The 27,048-nt window shown below is 29.0% G+C and overlaps 2 protein-coding genes across 8 annotated transcripts in view; one reads left to right on the top strand and one right to left on the bottom strand.

Annotated features, from left to right (window-relative positions):
* Positions 1-3,820: 3,820 nt before the first annotated feature.
* On the top strand, positions 3,821-26,687 carry LOC147810799 (uncharacterized). The gene is made up of 2 exons (XM_087160773.1): positions 3,821-4,561; positions 26,550-26,687. Exon 1 carries the CDS (start codon positions 3,941-3,943, stop codon positions 4,460-4,462), a length of 522 nt encoding a protein of 173 aa, XP_087016899.1. The 5' UTR covers positions 3,821-3,940; the 3' UTR covers positions 4,463-4,561; positions 26,550-26,687.
* The window catches only part of LOC107452053 (tyrosine-protein phosphatase Lar), a 218,635-nt gene continuing 199,070 nt past the window's right edge, over positions 7,484-27,048 (bottom strand). For all 7 annotated transcript variants that reach the window (XM_043043655.3, XM_071182029.2, XM_087160767.1 and 4 more), the window contains 11 exons: positions 26,526-26,831; positions 25,683-25,796; positions 23,935-24,095; positions 19,082-19,367; positions 17,664-17,757; positions 17,422-17,498; positions 15,893-16,027; positions 14,615-14,740; positions 13,482-13,636; positions 13,134-13,269; positions 7,484-12,330 (listed from right to left, as the gene is read on the bottom strand). In XM_043043655.3, coding sequence (XP_042899589.1) covers positions 12,262-12,330; positions 13,134-13,269; positions 13,482-13,636; positions 14,615-14,740; positions 15,893-16,027; positions 17,422-17,498; positions 17,664-17,757; positions 19,082-19,367; positions 23,935-24,095; positions 25,683-25,796; positions 26,526-26,831 — 1,659 coding nt within the window. In that variant the 3' untranslated portion in view covers positions 7,484-12,261. The remainder of the gene's footprint in view (positions 12,331-13,133; positions 13,270-13,481; positions 13,637-14,614; positions 14,741-15,892; positions 16,028-17,421; positions 17,499-17,663; positions 17,758-19,081; positions 19,368-23,934; positions 24,096-25,682; positions 25,797-26,525; positions 26,832-27,048) is intronic.

Raw genomic sequence — 27,048 nt, 5'->3', positions numbered from 1 at the left:
AAATTTCTGTGGAGACTTCTCCGCAGTAAAATTGTCGTTAAGGGAGGTTGGTCGTTCTTAGGGGTTTCGGTTACCTTCAAAACATTATCGAAGGTGCATAATTTTTTGGAAATGATTTTAATTTTAGTCAGTGTCATTTTCTTGTCGGTGAAATGCCTCTTGTGTTGGCGTCATGAATACCAGATCGATGGATAAACTTAAGCGTCAATAACGATAATCTCTACGGATATAATTGCGTAAAAACAAATTTACCAATTATTAAAGAAAGAGCAGCGATGATTCAGGGGGTAGATCGATCGTTCGTCTGCCGATGACGTGAACCGGGTTTGAATCCCAGTGATGGATGGCCAATACGAATCTGCATCCGGCTTGCACCGACTACGGTGTTGACTTGAAGTATATTCAGTGGTCAACGGATCATGGGTTTAGAGTCCTTTGGCCATCAGGCTAACCGTGGAAGTTTCTCGTGGTCTTCCTCTCAATGTAACGCAAATGCGGGTTAGTTCCATCAAAAAGTCCTCCACGAAGGCTAATTTCCCCCAATACCTGATCCAGGAGTTCTCTTGTCTTCCGAATTGGGTTCAAAACTACAAGGCTATGGAGTTGATCATTAGTAGTCGTAAACCCAAAAACTGGGCTGGCTATTCAACGACGGTTATATATAAATAAGACAAAAAAAATTATGAAAGAAATATTTAAAATAAATTTAAAGCTTATTTGTTTGAGATACTTAGTTTTTTCTAAAATAACTTTTTTTTCTAATATAACTTTCAACTCTAAAAATAAATCACTGATCGCACTCTGACTACTACACGAGGTTGTAGATCTTTTTCAGAAATCGACAAAGAGAGCTCTCTAAATAAGAGCCTGGCACAAATATTTTGAACACATTTTAATCTACTTATTTGCTTTGTTAAAATTTTTTGTTTTGATATTTTTAAGTGTTTCCTTATTTGACCTTCTCCGCATTTGGTGTAGATGTTTGCCAGGTCAATGGTGGAGGTTTTAATGATCTCTCGTAAAGGTTTTCTTAAACAGAAAGTCTATGGAAAAAATTTCGCGCCTCCCAAAAGTGGTCGTAAATAGAGGAGGTCGTTACATGGAGGTGGTCTTTTCTGGAGGTTTCACTGTATATTATTTTTCACTTATTTTGACTTAAATTTATACAAAAAAATGAAAAAAGTATGAAAAATCTGTTTAATAAAAATTCTGAGTCAAAGACTTAATTAAATTTATAAAATTTGTTTGTGATTATCAAATTCAAAACTCGGTTTTGTATTTTTAATGATGGAACCTGTTTGTTTTTATTTAGTTATAAATAACCTGAATTTCGAATTTAAATACATATATTTTTTTAAGACTCGGTGTCCCATGCAGACATTATAAAAGCCAGTTGTGTGCCAACCTGGATGTTCTTGAAGACTATGGCTAATGATCGGATCTCTCCACGTTCTAGGGATCGATTTTATTTGTTTGAGGGACTTCAAATATGCTATTTAACAACTAAACAAATAGTATATATAACCTATTGATTTTACACAGAAGTTTTTTTTAAATGCAAACAAAATTAAATAAAGTTTACCTTAAATTGTTATTTATCTGCCACTTTTAATATTCTAGGAGGCATTTCAAATTTTGTTATCGGGCAGTAGGTTTAACTGAGATACCATTGGTTTAATCATTTGTATTGTGGTATTTTTTTATTTATATCTATTGAACACTTTGCGCATGATGTATGATAACGATGAATGATATTTTAAGAAATGAAAAATTTATTTACCGCATTTTAAGCTTTTTTGTTTTGCATTTGAACTTAATTCCAACTTGCTCCGCTTTGTAAGTTTTTCTAGGTGTAATAAAATTTGCATTTTAATACATTATTTTCCGTTTAATAAATTTGGTTTAACCTGATTTTAATGCCTCTTTTTTTCACTTATTTCGTGCTGAAACTATTAAAACATTGCTGAATTGAACAAAATTCCGCAAGCTTTAGCCTCAGTAAAAAAAAAAAAGTCATTATCAGCTTTCACCAAAAACATGTCAATTCACCGTGATATATTTTTAATGTAAAGCTTATGAAGTTTTATCTGTAATTATTGTGTTGAATTGTTTTACTAATCGTTCAAAGTTCCGCAATTAACAATAATCTATTGTTTTAGCTGACACAGAATGAAAAATAATTTTCGGCAAATAATATTTTTTATTTAAGTTTGAGTAATAGGAGTAATCCTACATACATTTTTGTTTTATTATGATGGAGAAAAACAAGATGTAACAACATTGCCGAAACTCCTGATTTTAGCAGGAGATATTCTTTAAATGTATGAGGCAATTTTCTTTACTTTTTTTAATAAAGTTTTCATTTTTAATGCTTTTGAAAACAATTACTTAAATATAATTTAAATAAATGTATACAAGTAGAATAAATGTTCTTTAAGGATATTAATTGTTTGAATTGTTAAAATTGTTCCTGCTTACAATTGAGCTCAATTGCTGGGATTGAGAATAATTGCTAACACTGTCATATTAATTGTCAAATCGCTACCATAACAAATAATTCTATTTTTAAAGTCTAAAATTGGCAATTACGCTATCAATGCCCGGTCAAGGCTTCAGAATGTGGTTTATAATAAAAAAAAAACACCGATCTGAAAGAAAAAAAATTGGTAGTAAATATTTTTTTCAACAAAATGGATAATTCCATCTGTTACATACTCTTAGCTTTTTCCTTGAAAAAATAAGTAAATAAAAAACTTCAGAAACAAATATAAATGTTTATATTATTAACATATTGTGGCAGACAGCTGTATTTTGTTTTTAATGAAATACTACTAATTGGTAAATATATATTATTAATTACAAGTATTAGTAGTAGAAATTAGGTCTGTACTAAAAATTAATAACTGGTATAAATATTTTTATCAAGAAGCTGAAAATTTCTTAATATTAGCTTCAACTATAGAATTAAAATTATATATATATATATATATATATATATATATATATATATATATATATATATATATATATATATATATATATATATATATATATATATATATATATATATATATATATATATATATATATATAAAATTATATTGATATTACTACTACTTTTAAATTTTTTTCCAGGTGCATATGGTGCAAAATTTTTTTTTTTTGAGATTGATTTTTCGATTATTAGATAATCGCACACAGAAATAATTACACCCACATAAAATTAAAAAACATGCTTGACATATAAAACTTTTCCCACGGAAGTATTAATATAAAACTGATAGAAGAAAATTCAAAACCAGTTAAATAAATGAAACGGATGGAAAAAGATTTAAATTTTGTAATTGTTATTATTATTTTAAAGAGGAAAACGTCAATCCTATCACCGAATTGATCTTTGACCAAGCCTTCATTATTCAAATGAAATTCGAATTAAAAAAATAAAATGTGCAGATATATGATAAATTTTTAGTCATGAAATGTTCCTTAACTGTTAATGCATGTTTACATTTTTAAGTCGGTAATTTTTAATAATGCTTAATATGCCATTATTATAATTTTGAAACAGAAAGCTCTTTTAATAAATAAGGAAGATAATTATTTAAAAAAAAACCCTTCTAAGTGTAGAGCGATAAGTTGTTCCGCAATTTGTAAATTATCCCTCGAATTTATTTCCCAGAATTCGAGATATTGTTTCTTTTTTATAATCAAGTTCACACATCCGTTTACTTGTTCACCTTCAGTAAAAAGAAACAGAAATTAATGAGGTTTTTTCGGTCCCCCGAACAGGAAAGCATATAATAAGCAACTGGAATAATGTAATCGTTACGCTAGAATATTCTAAAAACATAAAGCCGGTCTGACTTAGTTTCCTCGATTCGATTCTTGAAAGTCCAGTCGAAAACTTACTCTTCTCCGCACCAGTCTATTTTAACACATCATGCGTGACTTAAGATTTTTCTATCTTGGGCTCTTGCTCATTTCAATTGCAAATGTCTGCTTATCAGAAGATGATTCTAAAAAGTCAGCGGATGAAGCCAAGAAAGGTTTTGACGATGCAGTTGGGGAATCCATGAAAGGTTTTGGCGATTTCTTCAAAGGTTTTGGTGATAATGCTAAAGATAAAGCTGAAGATGGCATGGATTTCTTGAAAGCTCTCTCTGAGGGAGCCAAAGAAAAATCTGAAGATGCCGCCGAGAGCATGAAAGGTTTCGCTGAAAATGCAGCAGGTTCAATGAAAGGATTCGGTGAAGGTGCAGCTAGCTCGATGAAAAGTTTTGCTGAGGATATGGGTGATCGCATGAGCAAGGCAAAAGAAAAGCTACAAGAGCATGGTGAGAAAATGAAGGAAAGTGTGGGCGAAGCAGCTCAGAATACCATGAAGGGATTAGAAACAGCAGCTTCAGAAATTTCGAAGCATGCCGTGGGTGCTGGGGAAACAGTTTTCAAGATGTTCGGATGATTCATCCATGAAATGTTATTTAGAACTTTTAAGTAGGAAATATAGTGCTTATTGAATTACTGCTGCATGTAGATAAATGAACTACTTCTCGATATAAAAGTAGGTGCTATATTCTAGAACTCTTATAAGTAGAATTTTGTTAATGTTAGTTATTAGTATTTGGTAGAACGACTTGTATGTTGATGTGTAATTAAAAAATATTTTTATAAACTTTGACCAAAGTTTAGATTTAAAAAGAAAACATTTAACATTAAAAAGGCTGTAAAAAAAATCACCTATTCATATTATTTTTTATTTGGGAACAATATATATTTGTATTTGGTTGAATTAGTATCAAATGCTGGTGAAATAATGTAATTTTTTTGTAATTTACATAATCAGATATAATTTAAAAACATTAGCATAGTATCCATCACTGAGAAAAGTAAATCTAGAATCAAAACTTCTACTGTAACAAGAAAAATCGAACGATATTTTTGCTCGTATTTATTTCGAAAATTATACATAAACAAAAAATGAACAAGAATTTTAAGTACTTTGTGAAATAGTAAAAACTTTTCAAACATGTTCATTGTAATGCAAAAAGAAAATTTCAAATTAAAATAGGTTCTCCACCATACAGAAATAAAATAAAAGAATAATTAAATGGAAAATTTATAAAGGAAATAAATAACCTAAAATAAATCATCCGGCTCTTTAAACGAACATAAGTTACGAAAAATTTATCATACCCAAATGTTTGCGTGGTTTCTAAGAAATCTTAGGTTTTTTGTAATCTTCTTGTTACTGAGAGAGAACGATTATTCTATTATTATACTGTCTTCTGTTCACTTGTTATACCTCTTTCTCCTTTTACATAACTTTTTAGAAATGAAGGATAGCAAACAATCAAAAAATATTTAAAAACTTGTGTTTTTTGAGAGTAAAGACGATATTTATTCGTTATTAATTTTTTTAATGAACTCTCTTGTACTGTTTATATTTTATCTCTGTATAGTGTACATATTTTAATGGAAAACGAAAAGTTTATTTTCCCAGTAATAAAATTTTTTTTAAAAATTTTTATAATCCTTTTGAAAAGTACTTAAGAATTCTTGAAATTTAGTTTCAATTTCCTTGACTGACTCTCGTTGTATAAAGCTTTAAATAAATAATTGCAAATCATATTTTTAAAGGAAAATTATTTTAACTCTCGACCAAACAGATAAAAGCCTATTCGATTTATATAGTTTAAAATTTTACCAGTTATAATGAAGACATTTTTACTGTTTAGTTTTTTAAAATTTTTTATGTAGTATTATTTATTGTAATGGAACCGGGATGCATAACCTATGGCTCATATCCCTCGAAGCGTTTTGACACATGAATTGGTTTAAAATAAAAATATAAAAAAAGCAACAGAAAAAAACATATTTTCCAGCTGTGCTTTGTAGAAGTAAGTTGTTGAACTAATTCTACCTTCCTCTGAATGGTAGACTGTACTCAATTATAATCGCAGTAATCTGATACTATGTTAGTAACAAAAAATTTTGTTCTTCGCATGACTGCAAGTTGGAAAAAAGGCCAAGACTGAAATACCTAACATACACAATACCCCTTCGACATATGCAAACTATCTAAGAAAGCTTTACCATAATGCATCAAGTTTAAATACTGTACAAAAAATATCTATTCATCTGTCTTTTGATAAAATAACAACAGGACATAAGAAAGTAGACCAATAACGTGGACCTAAAAAATATTTTTAAGGACAGAAAAAAAATAATTCCGATTCCCGTCTTCGAGTCAGTCTTATTTCCGTCCGTGAACATTTTCGAAAGACGGAAATCCCTCCTGGGGACGGAAGACTTGCACCCATGTTAGTGATAAAATGTAACTTTTGGAGGAAAAGAAAATTTCATATTTCCTTTTGTACTTATTATCAGTCCAGATTTATTTACTTTAAATAGTTTATTTATTAATTTTAATTTTTTTTACTTGCGTTCCAGGAAAAATAATTGGCCATACATGTATTTTATTTCATAATTTGTTCCAATTGAATTCAAATACACTCTTCATTTTTGCAATTAATCATATTAATATTAGTCCTCAACAAAGCATTATCTGGTTTTTGTTGCTTACCCATTTAAAACTGATTATGCATCTCTTTTCTCTGCATTAGAAGTTTATTAAGAATAAAATATTTTTGTAAACTTAATATAGAGAGCTGCGTTTATGAAGTGACCCAGGTTAGAATCTCAGCGGTGACTGGTTGAAACGAATTCTGCTCCCAGCTCACTTCGTCCACAGAGCTGATGTAAAATATCTCAGTTTTAGATAAATCGTGTGGGTTAGAATTCCTATGCCGTCCAGCTAACCGTGGGAAGTTTTCCTCATCAAGTAACACAAATGCTGGTTACTTCCATCAAAAAGTTTTTCACGAAGCCTAGTTTGTCCACAATGCTTGATCTGGGTGTCGCGATGGCTCAGGAGATAGAGCATTCGCCTTCAAATGAGGTGAACCAGGTTCGAATCCCAGCGATGGCTCATCAATAAGAATTCCGCATCCGGGTTGCACCGCCCACAGTGCTGACGTAAAAATATCCTCAGTGGTCGACAGATCATCGGTAAGAGTCTCCTTGCTGTTAGGCTAACTCGTGGTCTTCCCCTCCTTGTAATGCAAATGCGGCTCAGTTCCATCAAAAAGTCCTCCACGAAGGCAAAATTTCTCCCAATACTAGATCCAGGAGTTTTCTTGTCTTCCAGATTGGGTTCAACGTTACAAGGCTACACAGTTGAACATTAGTAGTCATAAACCCAAAAATTGGGTCGGCTGTTCAACGACGGTTATAAAATAAAATGCTTGATCTGGGAGTTCCCTGGTCTTCTGGGTTGGGCTAAAAATTACAATGATCGTCGTAAGCCCAGAATTATGTTCAACGCCAGTTATTATATAAAACTTCAAATTCAACTTTTTAAAAAAAAAATTGAATATAAACTTCTGCTTAGAAAAAAGTACAATAAAAAAAGACAGAGATGCAATTGTCACAAACACATTACTGCCTTTATTACAAGAATTTACAGATTAATTATTATTATACAAATCAACGAAGTTAACACAGCCTGGCATCTGCATACAAATGTATGGAATGCCTTGACACAAATTACATAACTTTGCATAGCATATCTAGAAAAAAATGTATAATCAGAATAAAATTTCACAGATCAATAGATCAGCGTCATTCACAAATAAAACAATTATATCAAAATACTCTATAATTGAAAAGAGACAACATATATGGTAAAAACAAAAATTTGAAGGGTTTACCTCCTTTTTATCACAACAACAAACATAAAAAATAAGCTACCTATACTTGGTCAAGAATACAACTTAAAATGTTATAAAACATGATTGGCAGTGGGGGAAAAATAATTATTTTTTTTATTTATAGTCAAACCTCATTATAATGAACTTCAAGCTAAACTTTTGTTTTGACATTATTTCCAGACAATTTCATATAAACGATTACTTTGAGAAATAATTTTGAGCTAATAGAAATTTTTATGTAGGAAACGCTTCTTTATTTTTGTATGGATAACGTTTTCTAAAGCAGTGAATTAAATGGATAGCATTTGTTTATGCTCATGTTTGTGTTGAAAACACTGTTTATGAGTTATTATTTAATTTTCTATTAAAGCTTTATAAATGTTCAATAAACTAGAAATGTTAAAAAAGATGCAACAAAGACAAATAATTTGTTTTAAGATGTCTGTCAGTGATAGTTCAAAAACTTTAAGGAAATAATTTTTGGTTCAAAACAACAGCATAAAATTAATGGCTAACAGTGGATTGTACTAATGGATTGATATTTTTCAAGATTTACACTCGTTTCAATAATTTTTTTTCTTAAAGCTAACAATAACACAGTGAATATTAATTTATTTTCATGAATATATTAGCAGTATCTTAAAAATTATAGTGCATATATTTTTAAATTTGGGTGGAATTAACTTTTAGTTCAAAATGCTTCAAGAATTTTTAGTAAAAAAAAAAAAAAATTATTTCTATGAATCTGAGAAAAGATGTGCAACTGGCAATAATTTAGAGGGTAAATGATGTACTTAATAAGCAAAGGAAATATAAGATGTAGGTGAAAATAATGTTAGAAAAAAACACTGACAGAAACTATTTCACATTGATGGTACAAAGAGCAAATCACTTGATGTAAGTTAGTTTCAGATTTTATGGACTGAACTAATGCCACAGTTAAATTACAAAGTTTAAATAAAAAACTCATTATTTTTTCAGATTATAGCAGATTCTGCATCAAAAGTTATCAGTATTTCTGGTATGATCGTGAAGTTAGAATGCAAACAAACTTTTGGGCACTTTAATTATTTATTTTCACTTAATACTAGATTAAAAAAAATTATTCCATAGAAGAAATATAGGGTTATGCTATTTTTTACCTTTCCATATTATGTTGGGAATTTTTTTTTTCGTTAACTCAATTAATTTATTCTTTTTTAAAAAATTCATTATAACAGGGTTTGAATATTCAAATCTTTTTCTGTTTATTTGCTTGTTGCAAAGTCTGATAACCCATGTCTATATATTTGCATTTTAATAATTTATATGAGGACAGTGTGGTGGTAGGTATAATTATTCACAATATCTATATTTCAAGCACTTTTAGAACCACTACATTTATTGAGAAAAATGCACTTTTCATTTTACACTTAATTAATAAAAACTAAACTCTCATACTAGACAGTAAACAAAAACACAGACTTCCAAAATACTCACAATAGGAATATACTATATTCAATACTGTACAATATATACAGATCAATTCATTTCAGTGCTATTAAAAGTATAGAACTCTATAGAGACAAAAGTATTTCATAGACAAGGGTTTCAAACAAGTGCAATTAAAAAAAAGAAAGAAAAATATTTACACAAGTGATTACCACAATGATAATGAGGAATTAAGTAGAAATAATACCCGTTTTCAATGAAAGTATGAAAAACACTGAAACAGCACTCAATGATGAGCAGAATACATAATACAATTAAGTTTTATGTTAAGTAATTGACAATAAAATATTAATCATTGAACTGATAAACTAAACTTTTCATATTCAGGATTAATTTAACCTCAATGATAAAAAAGCAGAATACATAATGTAATTAAAATTTATGTAAAATAATTACAAATAAAATTTAGTTCATTTAATAAATTGACTCTTTTTAACTGGGATAAATTTAATTTTATCCTTAACTATGCAAAAGAGTTATAAAATTCATCGCCTGAATATATGTGTTTAAAAACAAATGGAAATTAAGTCCAATTCACAACATGATAACAATGATGAACATAAAATAAGAAATTTTCATTAGATTTAAAGGTTTAAAAATGGTTGCATAAGATATAATTAAGTCTAATACCAATCTAATAAGTACTTTGAAACCTGCCTTTGATCAAATTTTAAGTAGGAGGTTCAGTAATAATTTCTGAATAAACAACAAAAAGGATCTAGTTTAGAATTCATAAAAATGTTTATCTTCACAACATCAAATCTAAATAAGCATTGACGACAATTTCAGTATAAAATTTCACTGAGATCCAACACATTGAGATCAATCAATTTTATATTGTTCTAAAAATGCAGGAAATGTAAAACATAAAATCTAGTACTCAATTAAATATGTAACAAAATAATACATAATAGAGAAAATATTTTCAATATAAAATAAAAATGAATGCAGTTTTGAATATTAGTTTGAAAGTTTTGTCTACACAATATTCAATTCGAATAAGTGTTGGCCTACAATTTTATGTTTTGACAAAATATTTTCAAACTAATAATAATACAGATGGATGAAGTTTAGAATTTTACTAAGAAAATTATATCTTTATAACATTCACTTTTAATAAACAATGAGATCAGTCAATATTATAGCATTTTAAAACTGCAACAAAATAAAAGAATAAATCTAGTGCTTGACTAAATGTAGAACAAAATAAGACATAATTTTCACCAATTTTTTTTTAAAAAAAGAAATAGATAAATCAATAAAAGACAAAAAAAATTTGATTCTATTTTTCATAAAATAGCTACAAAAAAGCTCATAATTGTTTCGCCACCAAGACACGATTAATATTAAATCAATAATTCTAAATTTAGTTCATATCAATGACAGGAGTGTACAGGTTAAATATCATAATCATCATCACAAGCACCTTAAATCCAATATCAAACATCTAATGTTAATGACTCTCTTATTAATATGAATTCTGTCACTAAATATTCAATTTATTACTCATTATCAAATTTCTTTTTTAGATTTCTTTTACAAAGGTTATAGAGTAAAAAAATGCAAAAAACTAAATTAGAGATGCACATGGTAAAAAATTTGTTAGGAAAACATATTTAAAAGCTTACATCTTGGGCAGTGCAAAGAGGAGTGCAGCAATGCTTCATGATGTTGTTTTTAAATATAAATTATATAACTGTTCATAATAACAGTTCTCAACATACTTGGTAACAGGAATACTATTTATTAATAGGACCCAAAGGTAGATACATTTTTAAATTTTAGGTTTTTCTTTTCTATTTTAAAATACTCATTTCAATTTAACAATTTAAAATTAAAAAACAAATTGAATTTTATACACCAGTCATAAGCTGCACATTTAGGGTGATTGAATCAAAATAACCATTTGATTACATAGTTAACAAAATAGACTTAGTAACAGCACATTAGGAATTCTGAGAGATTTTCAAAACAATGATTTGATGACAACAGCAAAGAAATACCCTGGAGTTGAACATTAAGAGGACAACCATCACCAACTTTCCAAAACATTAGTTTAACGAAAATAGTTGAGGTGTGCGGGATCGGTTATGGGGAGAAATATTAACTGACAATTTTAGTAGGGATTTAAAGTAGAAAAGGAGGTAAAGTGATTGATAAGACAGCAGATAAGGTCATGGAGATAACTCACATGGGGTAATTCTATGCACAGAGATTGGTCTTAACTCTGTTATTGTAATTTTTTAAATTACAATAAGGATAACTAATCGGTTCAAAGGGAAAGTTGGTGGAGGTCGGCCGTAGCAATATGTCACATGTATAAAAAGCAAAACTTGTTCCACATGATTTATTAAACCAGATCCACACATCTTGTGACTAGTTCAGGAATAGCTGCACTTTAAATGAATTCTGTATAATTCTCCTATTACCAAGTGTGATAAGAGCTTTCAACTCTATTGTAATGACTATAAAAGTACTTATATATATATATACTATGGTACTGTTTATCTGAGCAAAGGTTATGTTGAAGAATGCTACTTTAGCCACAAACAGGATACAGTAATGAAATAAATAGGATGGCAGAAAATGAAAGTAAAAGACATTATGATATGTTCTCTCAATAACATAAGTTTTTCTGTAATGCTTGGATATGTAGTGTATACTCAATCAAAACTCCACACAAGCTGTATGTATACCATATTTGCTAAAGGAACAATGTACCACAAACAAATCCACCATGCAGGGACTGTTGGTTCCACAAAACATAAGTTTCTCGGGTACACGTGCACATCACGGAAATAAACATAACGTCGTTTGGTTTTCCCCATAATTTTTTTTTTGCACAATCAGCACCAATTTGTTCTATCGATGATGAAAAAATGTCTAGTGCACATTGACATCTTAAGCTAATACCTTCTTTTTTGATCAGCATGATGACAGCATGCAGGAGACAAGGCTTTGGTTAGAGATAATATATATTAATGCTGTTACTTAAAAGTTCTCAATTAGTATAATGGTCAAATGATCCTAAGTATTCTAATGATGCTCGATAGCAGAATTGGTATTGATCCTAAAATAGAGAAAATCTTGTCATGAAACAAAATAATATGCTATTTTAGCATGCATTACAATAAATAAAAAACGGATGCTATAATATACAAGATTGTACCATATACCCTGAAATATTTTTAAAATTAAGTACGATTGATGTGTAATTCAATTAAACATACATGCATTAGAGTCCCAAGAATGACTGATAATCTTAAAAACCAATTAAAAGAAAATGGAAGAAATTGAACATATTGCTCAGAAAAATAAAAATGTCTTCTTTCTAAGTATCTAAATTAGTATCAAATATAGTTTACAGATATATAGTAGTTATAAATTTGTAACAATATAACAAGATACTACTCATTATAGATCAAACAATATCTTATAAAATAATAAAGGGAGGTGACCAAAATTTTCTGTCTCTGAACGTGTGTTGGAGGTTCAGCAGATAGTCAATGTCATTTGGGATTAAAGTTGAAATTTACTGAGATTTACTAGCAAACACTAGGATTTAAGAAATTTTGGGCTTTTATAGTAAGAGATACACTTTGCTGATTATATAGTTGTCTACCAAATATGTCTAAATGCATAGTTATTTATGTAAGTACAAATGCATAGTCTTTTATTGAAACTCATAAAGGAATTCAATTTAAAAGAAAACTTAAAGTGACATAATTAGGTTACACTAAAATATATGCACTTTCAAGAGATGAGAGCTAAAAAAAAAGCTTTTAAATTTTTTTCCCTTGTATAATTTCTTGTGACTTAAAATGAAAAAAAAAATTCTGCATTTTGTGTATTAAAAAAATTGAGCACACTAACCTCAGTTTGAACCATGCCTGGGCGCTGTGTTCTTAATGTTCGAACAGTTTGGAATACATCTACTACACCTTCATATTGCATTCTTTCAAGTACTATGCTGAGAGTTATGAATACTCCACTACGACCGACACCAGCACTAGAAGAGAAATATTTATTTACAATATATTTCAAAACATAATTACTTCTCAGAGCATTTGTAATTGCCATAATGATTTATCTATAAAAATCACTGATTCTTAAGAAGAAAAAAATTTGGTTTACTTTACGAAAAAAAGTTGAGCTGTTAAGTGTCATATTAGTAAATAATTACTATATTATTAGTTATAAAAATAAAATAACTTGACTAACCTGCAGTGCACAGTGATTGGACCCTCTTGTCCAAATTGTTCTTTCGTTTTATGTACTTGACCAATAAACTCGATAAAGCCATCCCCAGACTTCGGGACTCCTTGCTCTGGCCAATCGGTGAAGTGGAATTGCCTAATAGTTCTAGACTGGCCATCCTAACAATATAAAAAGTTTTTAATAAATTTTAAACATATTACATTAAGTGCTGATACTCTTAAGATGACCTTTTCTCTCTCGACCGAACTCGACTGTAGAAGGAGTGGAGACGGGCTTTTAATCCTTTTTATTTGATTTTTACAAATAAACTGATGATGGATATTTATACTTTATTTGGTACAATCTTCTGATACAAGTAAAATATAAAACTCTTACCGAATCAGAATTTTATATATGAAGCATGCAGTATTTTAGATCCCCCATTCATTTTTTTTTACAAAATTATGCCAATACAATTCTACAATCTTTAGAGTTTGAAAAATATTTAAATATTGAACATGTTTTAGGTTTTTGATAAGTGTCTTTATTTTTTATGCAGAAAAAGTTGAAGGAAATTTTTAGCGTCATCCAAATTGTGCTTTTCATCAATTTAAACTGCAATAAGATTACACCTTTCTCCATTTATATATATTTTTTAAAATATAGTTTTAATTTGGTTACTTCAAACCACAAATTACAACATTTTATTGCTTTGAAGTATTGAGAAAAAATTTATAGAAGTTCTAAAAATTATCAAGCATTATTTCTTTTAATCTAATTCAGCAAGCCTTTTATTTTCTATTTTTTTGAAAGGTATTACACTGCTTGGCAAGTACAAAAAAAAAAAAAAAACATAAATTAAAAATTTAATCTAGAATCCAAGATCGCGAGAGTAGAAGTGTCTTAAGACAAGATATGAATTCATCTACGTACGATCACTTTTAACCATTATTAATCCTCTGTTAGTTGAATTTAAAAGATTTAATCAAAGTAAAAAACATCTTCACTTCTTTCTGACTTTTGACAGTTATTTAAATTTTGCTTGAATGAATCCTGAATAAATTAAAATATTGATCTAGCAATGAAAAGTCGTGGCAAAATTCTGTATTTACAAAAACTAATAAGAGAGTTAACTAAACATAATAAAATTGGCTTACTCTGGCATCTGTTACTTTGAATTCTCGTAAGATGTACTGAGGCATATTATATTCAGTGATAGGATCAACCACATAATACAAATATCTTTGAGATCGTTCGTTTGGCCAATACTGATGACACTTTTCCTAAAGAAAGGGGTTATTTGTAGTTAAATCCCTGTGATAGCAGTAGAAACAGATTATACGCAATAAGGAAGTTACATACTTAAATGATGAGAGAAAAACAGAACTTTTAATCTTAACGTAGTCAACATTTTTACAGTAGAAGATACTAATAATTTTTTAGCGAGACACAAAAGTAGGAGTGTATTATGATACAAAAAAAAAAAAAAAAAAAAAAAAAGAACTGAAAATGGAACAAATGTTTGTAAAAAAAAATAGGAAGAGTGAATTAATCTGCAAGTCAGCACTAAAAATGGAACATTCTAAGAGTTTAAAAGTTTGTAAAAGAGAAGAAAAGAAAATAGGATGAGTGAACGAATTTGCAAGTGAGTAAGAAGAAATAAAAATTAAGGATTGAAAATGGAACAATTTAACACTTTGACAGAATTGAGAATTTTTATTAAATATATTTGTAAATTTTTTTTATTTTTTATTTTGTGTTAATTTTAGTCGAAATAAGTGAAAAAAATATTATATTAAGTATTTTAATAAATTATGGTAATGAACTACAGCATAAAACACTGATTTTTTTTTTTTTTTTTTGCATTAAAGGTAAATTCTTCAAACACAGTTCACTTCCAAACAACAATTTTTCATCATTGAAATTTCTTTAATTTACGTACCCAATCATTAACACATTTTTGAATATAAATAATTTGGATTTGATATTTTAGTAAAAATATAATTCCGACAATCTAACAAATTTTTTAGTAACTATTAAACTGTTTTATAATTAAAAAAATACCAAAACATATTTTTGCTTGTAATTAGAAAAAATAATATAAAAGAGACACCAATGTTCTATATGAGTCAAAAGGTTAAGAATTTGTTAATATATGTAAAAAATATTAGTTCCTAATATAATAATTAATAAGCTAATAAGATTAATTATTCTAATAAAAGCAAAAATTAAGAAACAGCAAGTTTGTGAGAAAAAAAATTGAACGAAAAATAGCACTTAAAAATCTAAAGGCTTTCATGAAAAGAAATTAAGATCCAAAAATAGAATATTTTAAGATTATGAAAGATAGTAAGAAAATATAATGAGCCAATAACGGAATATTATAAGAACCTTAAAGTTTGCAAAAAAGAATTAATTAAAGAAAAACTTCATACTCTTCCCATTTCTTTTAACTTGGTAAGCATGACTACAATGTTGGAATTGTGTTCCCACAACATACGCCAGAAATCTTCAGTTGTTTCTGGTAGAGGTCCTTGAGTGGATATATAAGCATTACGATATTTGTAACCCTAGAAACAACAAAATAATTCATGATCAGTTTCTAATAGTATTTGTTTATTTGTTTCAAAAATACAATTAGATTAAGACAGACATTACAATACTGAGAAGACTTAATTTTGTTGCAGACTTGTTAAAAATTATTAAAAAGTGTAAATAATTAATCCAATTTTTAATTTCAATTCTTAAAGTGATATAAAATGTATACATTTTGGCAAAAGAAAGCTAACATTTAGTTTAATTGTTTTGTAAAATTAAAAAGTAATAATTTAATCAAATTTAGTTAAAAGTAATTATTAAATATTAGATACATATAATTCTCAAATAACTGGGAAAAAATAAACATAAACTAACACTTTGCTTCTAAAAAGCATTCATATTTCTTAGGAAATGAAATATTTTTTACTAGAAGTTTATTAGCAGTCTTCTATTTTATATAATTAAAATAATAGCTAGTATTTTCTTAATAGCAAAATTTTAATTGTGGATCAGTTTTTTGACTTCTCTCTTGTTCCTCTCCCAGAGTTTTGATGATACCATTCAAAAACAGACAAAAAAGTTTAATCGGTTTTAATCTTAATCTTAAGAGATGAGTGGAGAATATTCCCACTCATCTCTTAAGATTAAAACTGTACTTCCCTTTTTGTTATTAATAAACTAGTTTGTAATGAATTAAAATGACTTGAAAGCAAACTTTACATTTTAATACAAAATATTTTCACTCTGCACTGACAATCTTTTCTATTGTAACTTTTTCATCAAAATAAAAATTCATATGAGATATAGACATTTAGAAATTGAGAATTTGATTGGTGTATTTTCACTCTGCAGTGACAATCTTTTCTATTGTAACTTTTTCATCAAAATAAAAATTCATATGAGATATAGACATTTAGAAATTGAGAATTTGATTGGTGTACTTTAAGCAGATCGATTAAACCTGATTCATTAAAACGCTCCCGAAGTTACTGAAAATTGTGAATAAAATTCAAAATTTAAACTTTTTCTTTATTGTAGTTTGTTTTTCTGATAGAATTATTTAAAATATTGATAAAAAATATTATTAAATATTTTGATTTGTAATTAAAAATCAAAGCTATTATATTTATATTTTTCTAAAATCTTTTATTTTATCACCTGTTAAAATAATAGATAGCTTTTCAGAACAGCAAGTTTCCAATGGTATTTGTATAATTGCAATATGCCACCAAAAGATAATGCAATTTTTTATAATAAATTTATATTTAAACAATATAATATGTATGATTGCATTATGACACCAAAAAAATGAATTTATTACAATAAATTTAATTTTAAACAATGTAATATGCACGATTGCATTATGACATCAAAAGATAACGAAATTTATTACAATAAATATATATTTAAACAATGTAATACATACATCTATGAAGCTGGCATTTATATAATCTGAACCATCTACTCCTCTAATGGGTTGTAAGCAAACTCTTGTTGCTTCATCTATTAAAATAAACAAACAAACAATGCTTCATTTTTAAAAAGTAGACATAATTAGCAAGAAAAAACACAAAATGGAACAAAAGAAAAAAAACTATTGAAAGAACATATTTTTCAATAAGTCAAAGATAAACAAATTTTATACAAGAGAAAAAGTAGTTAACTTACATGGAAGAATATTCATTAGCCTATTTTTAAACTTGTTTACAGGTAAATTAGCACTAACAAACTTGCTGGATTGTGTCTTCATATTGGCAAGTTTCTGTAAATGAATGATTTCAAAATTATAAATTGCTACCCGCTATTTAAATGCATGAAAACTACACAAAAAATACTTTTTTTTTTGTTCTACGTCTTTTAAATAAAACTATAATGCATTTTAAAATTAAACAGGAATTTATTGAAACATTAATGATCAATACTATAATTAGATCATATAATAATTTTGAATTTGGAGACACTGTATTAATATTGGCGATAAAAATATTTAAAATTATTTCCCTGTAGAGCACTGACAAATTTATATTACTATAGAGAAAATAAATTGTAATTCTGAAAACGTTGTATTATTAGAGAAAATAGTTTTCATGAAAATCAAATTTTGTATTGAAATTTCAATTTAAAAAATTCAGGGAATTTAATCCATCAAAAATAAAAATATTAAAGAAGCTAGCATAATGAAATATGTTTTCAATAAATTGTCAGACCTTAAATGTCCTTAAAATACTAATAATAAGACCTTTAGATAATAGGAATTATTAGAAACATAAATTTTATTATAACTTATAACCATATAGATATCATAACTAGAATAACCATAACTTTGAATTTCAATCTATTTTACATCATCAATTAAAAAAAAAAGAATCAAAATTAGGAAAACAAGATGTTATTTTTCAGCCTAGCATAAGTTGAGAAAATGCTTGTGATCATTAAGAACAAATTATACATTGAATTTCACCTGATAAACTAGCAAGGGTTGATATAATTCGAATGATCAAAAATGAAAAATGTTGCATATTATAAATTTCAAGCCCCTAACATAGCTCATAAAAATACACATAACAAATATGTTACAATAATACACAGATATATTTATCAAAAACGTATTACTAAAAAATAGTAGTCAATGTACCTTAAATTCTATGCATTACTAAAAAATAGTAGAAAATGTAAATTAAACATTATGCATTACTAAAAAATAGTAGTCAATGTACTTAAATTCTACGCATTACTTAAAAATAGTAGAAAATGTAAATTGAATTCTATGCATTACTAAAAAATAGTAGTCAATGCACCTTAAATTCTATGCATTACTAAAAAATAGTAGTCAATGCACCTTAAATTCTATGCATTACTAAAAAATAGTAGTCAATGCACCTTAAATTCTATGCATTACTAAAAAATAGTAGTCAATGCACCTTAAATTCTATGCATTACTAAAAAATAGTAGTCAATGAACCTTAAATTCTATGCATTACTAAAAAATAGTAGTCGAATGTACCTCAAATTCTATGCATTACTAAAAAATAGTATTAATGCACCTTAAATTCTACGCATTACTAAAAAATAGTAGTCGAATGTACCTTAAATTCTAACTCCATTCCACTGCAACCTTCAACAGGCAAGACATTCATCAGCTGCTGAATGTGTACAAAGAGATTGCGTGCAGGAACTTCTGTACTGCCAGCAATAACAGCTTCCAGCACGGCATCGTGAATGAAGACATACTGGTCTTCAGTTTGGACCATGTAATTGCGCTGAGCCCTAAGGCACGTGACATGTCCATAGATATCGACAGTGCTTTCATTTTTCAGTCTCTCAAGCATGGAATCAATCACTATGAAGCAACCTGTTCTACCCACACCGGCACTGCAAAAGAAAATTAATGTTTCATTGAAAATCTAGACAATGTAACTTCTCTTTTAATTGATAATATGGACAGTATATAGTCTCTTTGAACTGTTTTCAGATAGGTACTCTGACAAGGTTCTAAAATTTCCACTATTTGACAGCACAATACACAGGGGTTTTTATGTTTCACAAAAAATGCTTCACAAAAACTATGCTGAATTATTTGAGAACGTGGCTTATCATTATTACCACTAACTTTTCAAATGTAAGCATTGATCTATTAAGCAATATTCTGGTTATTAAATATCTTAATGCTTTTAAGAAAAACTATCCTTAACTGTTTGAAAACGTGTCTTGTCGCTATTGCTCCAAGCCTTCTAAATGGTTGCATTGCTTGCTAAACATCATTTCTTTTGGGCTATGCTAGTTAGCTGAGTAAAGTTAAATTATATTTGAGTTAACTAACTGTTAAGAAAGATTTTTAAGAGGGAAATACTAAAACTTTTCCTCTGTTAGCCTAGGAGGATTGAGCTTCCAGTTTATGACTAATCTTCAATTAGGGATAATAGCAATAATGCACAATGGAGATAAATAAGATAAAAACAAAACTGGAATATCCATAATCTGAACATGGCTCATTTATTTAAAACTCAACCTCTCAAAGTTACATTAACAGAAAATAATTTTAAGCTGTACAAATTAAAAATTACAAATTGTGCAGTTTGAAAAAAAAAAACTGCCTTTAAAAATTAAATCCCAGTCAAATAATTTTTCTTGTTCCTTGTATCAATTTGTTTTCTTAAAATGTATAAAATTAAATTTAAATTTCTGATTTCTTCTTCTTATTATCTTTAATGTTTGGCAATGTATAACTTGACTAATTTTTTAATTGTGAGTTTTATTTTTTATTTCAAATGACATAGATTTGATGTGGAGATTGACAGGAAGTAGCATGTTCAAAATAAATGAATTCCGATTGTTTGAATCATTAGTTAAATTAATTTCAAGAGCACTTCATGCGCAACAAGTAGAAATAAATTAAATAGACTGCAAACATTAAAAAAAATAATATTACTAGATTATTAAACATATTATTTTCAAGAATTTTCACTAATAGTTTAAATTAACTGAATTTAAAAGAAAAAAGCATGATATTTTAATGAAACCACAAATGGGCAGCATATGAATTTTGAACTGTTTTTATTATTTACATTATAATTAAGAAATATTTTATAAAAAGATCATTCTATTGTAATCAAAAATATTTTTGTCAAAATGAACTATTACAAGCTTTAAATTTATTTACCAAAGTAAAAACTACAGAGGTTAAAATCACAATATTTTGAACAATTAAACAATGAATAATGTGTTCTATGAATAAAATTTAATGGAACCAAACCATTTTATCTGAAACCTATGTTAAATTTTCTCCCTTGAATGGTTATCTATGGTTGTCATTTGCATTCATTGCATAAAGAAGAGGAAATTTTTTTTCTTCAAAGAAATATTTTACTAGTTGGAATGAAATTTCCACTTTTCAGATAAGAAGAGAATACAATAAATAATTGTCACTTCAGTAGGGGCTTCCTATTCATTTCTGCTCCAAATTGGTATCAGGGAGTAATTTAAGAATTAGATGTTATATGGATTTATTACCTAGTCTGACCAGGTCTGGTAAAATATGGGTTTATTACGCAGTCGGGTATCTAAATAAATAAAAACATGTTTTTATTTTTAGATTTCTTTAAATGAAATTTCAAAAAAAACTTTCTAAATTAAATTCGAGACACCTGCTAAGAGTGGAATTTATAATAAACTGCTGTTTGTAGAAAATGCAACACCATGAAAGAATCATCAGAATCAAATGAAATTTAATGCAGAAACGACTTGTACTGATACAAATAAATGATGAAATTTTCAAAACAAAAGAAACAAATTAAGCGTCCGAAATCAGTATTTGGTGCAGCCACCACGCGCTGCAATAAGTGCTGCTATACGACGTGGCATGGAGTCAAACAGATGTTGAATATCTGCTTGAGGAAGAGAATTCCATATCGCTTGTATGCGCAACCAAAGTTCGTCTTTGGAAACTGCAGGACGCGGATCACGAGTGAGACGCCGACCAACCATATCCCACACGTGCTCAATAGGCGACATATCCGGCGAATAAGCAGGCCAAGGAAGAAGTTGCATGCGTTGTGCTGAACAGAAGTCTCTAACAGTCCGCGCAACATGTGGGCGTGCATTATCCTGCTGAAAGATAGCTCCAGGGATGCCTTGAAGGAAAGGAACGACTTCGGGCTGTAGCACTTCACGGACGTATCTGTTGCTATTGAGATTACCCTCAATTCGTATCAAATTGGATCGTCCATGATACGAAATCGCACCCCAGACCATAACTCCGGGTGTTCGACCACTATGTCGTTCAATAATACACTCAGGAAGGCAGCGTTGACCGGCATAACGTCTAACACGAACACGGCCATCATGGGTCCACAAATTGAAGCGTGATTCATCTGAAAAGACAACTTGGTGCCAATCAGCTCGCCAGTCTCTGTGCTCAAGAGCCCACTGCCGACGCAGCCGTCGATGATCCGCCGTGAGGGGAATCCTGTATAATGGCACCCTTGCACGCAATCCACGGCGCAGCAGACGACGACGAATTGACGAAGCCGACAATTGTACACCTGTAGCAGTAGACCAATGTGCTGCCAGCTGCCTGGAGGAAGCTGTGCGATCATTCACCGCCATGCGGAGCAGGTGTCGATCATCGCGCTCTGACGTCACCTTCTGTCGTCCAGTGCCTGTTTTTCGAGTTGTTCGGTGCTCGTCGGTCCACTGCTTCCAAACTCGCATCACTGTGGAACTGTTCCGCTGCATACGAGCTGCTATTGCGCGATAGGAAAATCCTCCTTCTCGAAGGCCGATTATCCTCCCTCGTTCAAACTTCGTAAGTTGCTTGAATTTCTTATTCTTCCGTCGTGGAGGCATACTCAGGTCTCACTAAACGTTTGCCACTAACAAATAATCATAGACTATTTTCAACGTCCCGCTACAGCACTTTATTTATACGCTTTCAGCATCAATTCAGAGGGCGCTGCGCGCGCCACGCACGCGCGATGGCTCTGAAACTTTATTAATTTGCATAATATCCTATAATTGACATTTGCTGCGAATTTCATTTGATTCTGATGATTCCTTCATGGTGTTGCATTTTCTACAAACAGCAGTTTAGTTTATTATTCATTTCTTTGACTAAAACTTTCAATGGTATTCACTAATATAACTTCTGTTAAACAAAAGATATAAAAAAAAATATTTTAATAAAATGATGGTACATTAATTGAAAAATGTTTTAGCTATTGGAGTTTAATTTTTACAGAACCAATAAACATAAGCATAATTTACGTGTAATAACAACTATCTTAGTACTATCTCTTAGTAGACTTTTCAATACCCAGAGAAAAATTTTGTTGTCCTAAATGTAACGATTCTATCGCCGTTTGTCAGTAATTTAAAGCACACAATTTAAAATTAATTCCTCGATTAAGTAACAAACAAAGAGCAAGGCTAATTCTGCGTGATATTTGCATTACACAGAGAAAAAAAACCTCACAGGGTTAGCCTGATGCTTAAAGATTGTCATGAGAACTGTTCACCGGATTGATTGGAAATCGAATTCATCGAGCAAATGAGTAAGAAACAGGCTTTTTAGTAAAAATTTAGTTGAAAGTTACCAATGGCTAATTTTATACATGCTTGTTTTTATGTAAACATGAATCAATATACATCACAAATGAAACAAATGTTTCCAAATTATTTCTTTTTTGTCAACTTATGTGCTTTTATTTACTGGGATATAGATCTCCGATGATTTTCAAATTAGTAATAACATTAGACAAATTAATGTGCTTTGCATAAGAAAATATTTATACATTGTTGTTAACCATCTTTTTTTTTAAATTTAAAATGTTGAGTCTATAAAACCAAAAAATAAAAATAGATGATTGCATTTATTCATTTTCTAAAAGCAAATTTAGTATGAGAGTAAAATAAATATCATTTTTTAACAGTTATAACATTTTTATAGGTTATAACATTTTATTATCTATAACAGTTATATAATTTTATTCATTACGTTTTTGCTAACTTCATATAAATATCAATGCAATTCCCTATTTCAAATTTTTGTACTCATTCAACTATCATGTTAATTTAGTTAAAATAATTTTCAGCATTATATTTCTGAATATGCATGTCCTACTCCCAAACAAACATCTCTCTTTAGAGAACATACTTCTCTGTTCTGAGGTGCTCAATCTAACCAAGGTTTCGCTTAATTAAAATTCAATTCAAAGGCAAAACATGTCTGCTTGATTATTAAGCAATTGATTGGATACATGGATTTTCAACACTAATTTTTTTTAATAGTTTTAAGGTTACTATAAATGTAAACATGACTGTGTTAAACATAAATTTTTCCTAGCACTGGATACCCAATAAAATCAGTTTGGTCTGGGTTCACGGAAATTAAAATTATTTAGCTGGGTACCTGGTACATCCCAAAATAAGACATAGTTTTTACCTGCAATGTACAATCATGGGCCCTGATTCAGGTGGATTCATAGACCTAACTCTTCTTAAAAACATTAAAAATGGTGTCGGATGGTCGGGAACACCATGATCTGGCCAGGCTGTAAATTGGAATTGACGCACTTCACGTTTCTCTCCACCACTTTGATTCATCTATGGGGAAAAATTAAAAGTTTAAAACACTTATATTTTTAATCTGTAAATTTTGGTTTTTATAATTGTAACATTTTGGTAAAAATAACTGAAAAATTTACCTTACAAAACAGTAAGAAATAAAAATTAATACATCACTAATTTTTTTTATAATATACAATATTTTATTTTTTAGATATAGTTGTTTAAAGATGCTATAAATACAAGTAAAGCATAATTTAAAATAATTGTAGGTGCATTTTTTTTTCAAATTAGTATTTGAAATGCTGAAGTTAGTTTTAAATTTGGTTACAGAGTCCTCATAAGCACTAAGAAAAGGAATGTAACATTTAATGCTAATTTTAGTTTGACTTAATGGAAAAATGGGAAAACCTAGCACAAATATTTAAGAAAATTGCAATGTGGTTTTTGATTCTTTTTTTTTTTTGAGATTTGTTACTGTTTAATAAAATAAAAATTGCCCCAGATGTAATCAGACAACTGAGGCTAAAAGAAAAAAAAACATTAAAATTTATAGTAAAAGCAAAACATTCATGCAAAACAGCCCTTTGTGAACTAAGGGAGGTCAAGGAGGAAAAGACTCCACAATTTTATGATCAACAACGATAGCAACGAAGTCAGCATTATGCACCAGCTATCTTCACTTCCATTACAAGCTAGTACTCATCAATCTGAAGCTGATTTTGCCTCACTCTACCACAAAGATTCGAACCTCAGTCTTATATAATAACAGTTTAATGCTTCAAAAATTTAGTGCTTACAAACAATCTATCAAAAATGTACTAAAAAATAAAAATAAATCTTAAAATCTAAGGTATTCAATGAGTGACAAAATACACATAAAAACATTTTTAACTTTAAAAATACAAATGGAAAAATACAAACGGACTATTTTAATAAAGAAAATTAGCGACAGTAACAAAAGATAAATTACTTGAAAATTGTCAAAAACAAATAATCCCAGATAGCAAAATAGGGTTTAGTTTCACCCAGCAAAAACCTTTTAATGTAAACATAAAAAGATTTGTTATGCGGTTTATGTGCAAACCTTCTAATCTTAAAACGAGATCTGTGACAATCTGCTCTATTCTATGCACATTACCCTAATCCAAAACCTTGGAAAACAACCTTCGGTGTAAAAACCTTAAATTGAGGTAGACTTAGGGTTTTCAAGCGTGAAAAAATCTTTGAATAAAGCTAGTCTTAAGGTGAAAATAATCTTAAATCTAGGTAATTATAAGGTTTATTTTCACAACGTCTTGTATGCTCAGCTAAAATCCACCTTGTCATAAAATTTTAATGGACAATGCAATTTGATCCTATTGGTAGTGTGACGTTAGCTTAAATGTCATTACGGAACTAAGTGACAATACTTTTTAAAAAATAATTTTTAATCCTTTTTTGGATGAAAGGTTTGAAACTGCAATATTTTTGCTTTATTGAAAATAAGGTTTTCAGTGCTAACATTTTCGTGACAATGAAAAGAAAACTCCGACACAAGGTTGACGTAAGGTTACATGCTTTCTGGGATATTTTGTAATTGATGAATACTCATAAAAACAGAATTGTTGAAAAAAAAATATTCACCCTTGATATGTGCAAGGTTCTTATACAATAAGTAGCAACTTCTTGAACATCAGACAAGGTGACCTGCATTACTCCATAAGTCTCAGTTCCTCGTGTTGGCCAATACTGGTCACACTACAATATAACCATAACAGTTTTATAGAATTATGACAAAAGAAGATCATACAAGCAAAAACATGTATTGATTAGTGACTAGATTTAGAGGACTTAAAAATATCATTAAAAAAATCCCTTATACTAAAATAAGAATTTCATTCATGTGACCAAATATGCATAATATACACGAGCAATGTTGACACAAAATTTTTAAATTTACATAATATATAGATGACATAAAAATAGAGAAGTCAATAAGTAGTTTTATATCTTTGAAAAACTGCTACATTTAAAGACATAAATGCTGATATACATAATTGTCAATATAGAGCTTTATAACACTTAAAAAAAATCGAGAAAATTAGGCGGCGAAGATAGGATAAAAATTAGTTACAAAAGTCAATAAATTGCCTCCAGAAAGTTTTCTATTGAGATCCCATTCACAGAAAGTTTTTCCTTTTATCTAAGTCTGCCTGAGACATTATTGCTTTTTTAAATTTACATGTAATTGTATTAAAAGTATTATTAATTGTATCAAGAGTTTTATCATCATTGTCTTGATTTGTATCAAAGTAAAAATATTAGAAATTTGAGTAAAAAATAGCTCAGAGTTTCTAAGCTAAAAATTTTCTAAGATGTAAAAAAGAGCCATAAAATAATATAGACCTCAAAAAATGCCCTATAAAATTAAAAATAGATAATAAATCAAAATCTGGGCTTTAGCAATAATATTCTTTGAATTTATACCTTGATTCTTGTCCTCTCTTCCAGCTTGGTCATCATAACGATTGTGGCACTCCTCTGTTCCCAAACCGTTCTCCAGAAATCACCAAATGTCTCAGGAAGAGGTCCTTGAGTGGCAATGTATGCATTCTGCTTTCGATACCCATCACAATAATTGGCATTCACATAATCTGATCCTGGTAGGCTGTCCAGGGATTGTAAAACGACACGGCTGTGGTCATAGGCTATGACATTTGCATAACGATTCTTTGGTTTGTTCACTTCTAAGTTGGAATTTTCCCACGTAAACTGCTGGCCAGGTTCAATCGACTAAAAAAAAGAATATTGGGTAAATTCTTTTGTGGAATATTATTTAAACTATGTTTTATAGAAATGTTCTAAATTTTAATGTTAAATAAACTTTGGTTGGATGGTTTGAATTGGCTTTTTTTAAAAAAGAAACACAATGGAATTGTATCATTTCAGATTTTAACATTCAAATATTGCTCATACATAAACTAGTGAATATTATTTATATAATAATAGA

The sequence above is a fragment of the Parasteatoda tepidariorum genome, chromosome 4 (genome assembly GCF_982258835.1).
Source record: "Parasteatoda tepidariorum strain Cologne lab strain chromosome 4, Ptep-v5.0, whole genome shotgun sequence".
Classification (NCBI taxonomy): domain Eukaryota; kingdom Metazoa; phylum Arthropoda; class Arachnida; order Araneae; family Theridiidae; genus Parasteatoda; species Parasteatoda tepidariorum.
This window is presented reverse-complemented; position numbering and strand designations above follow the sequence as displayed.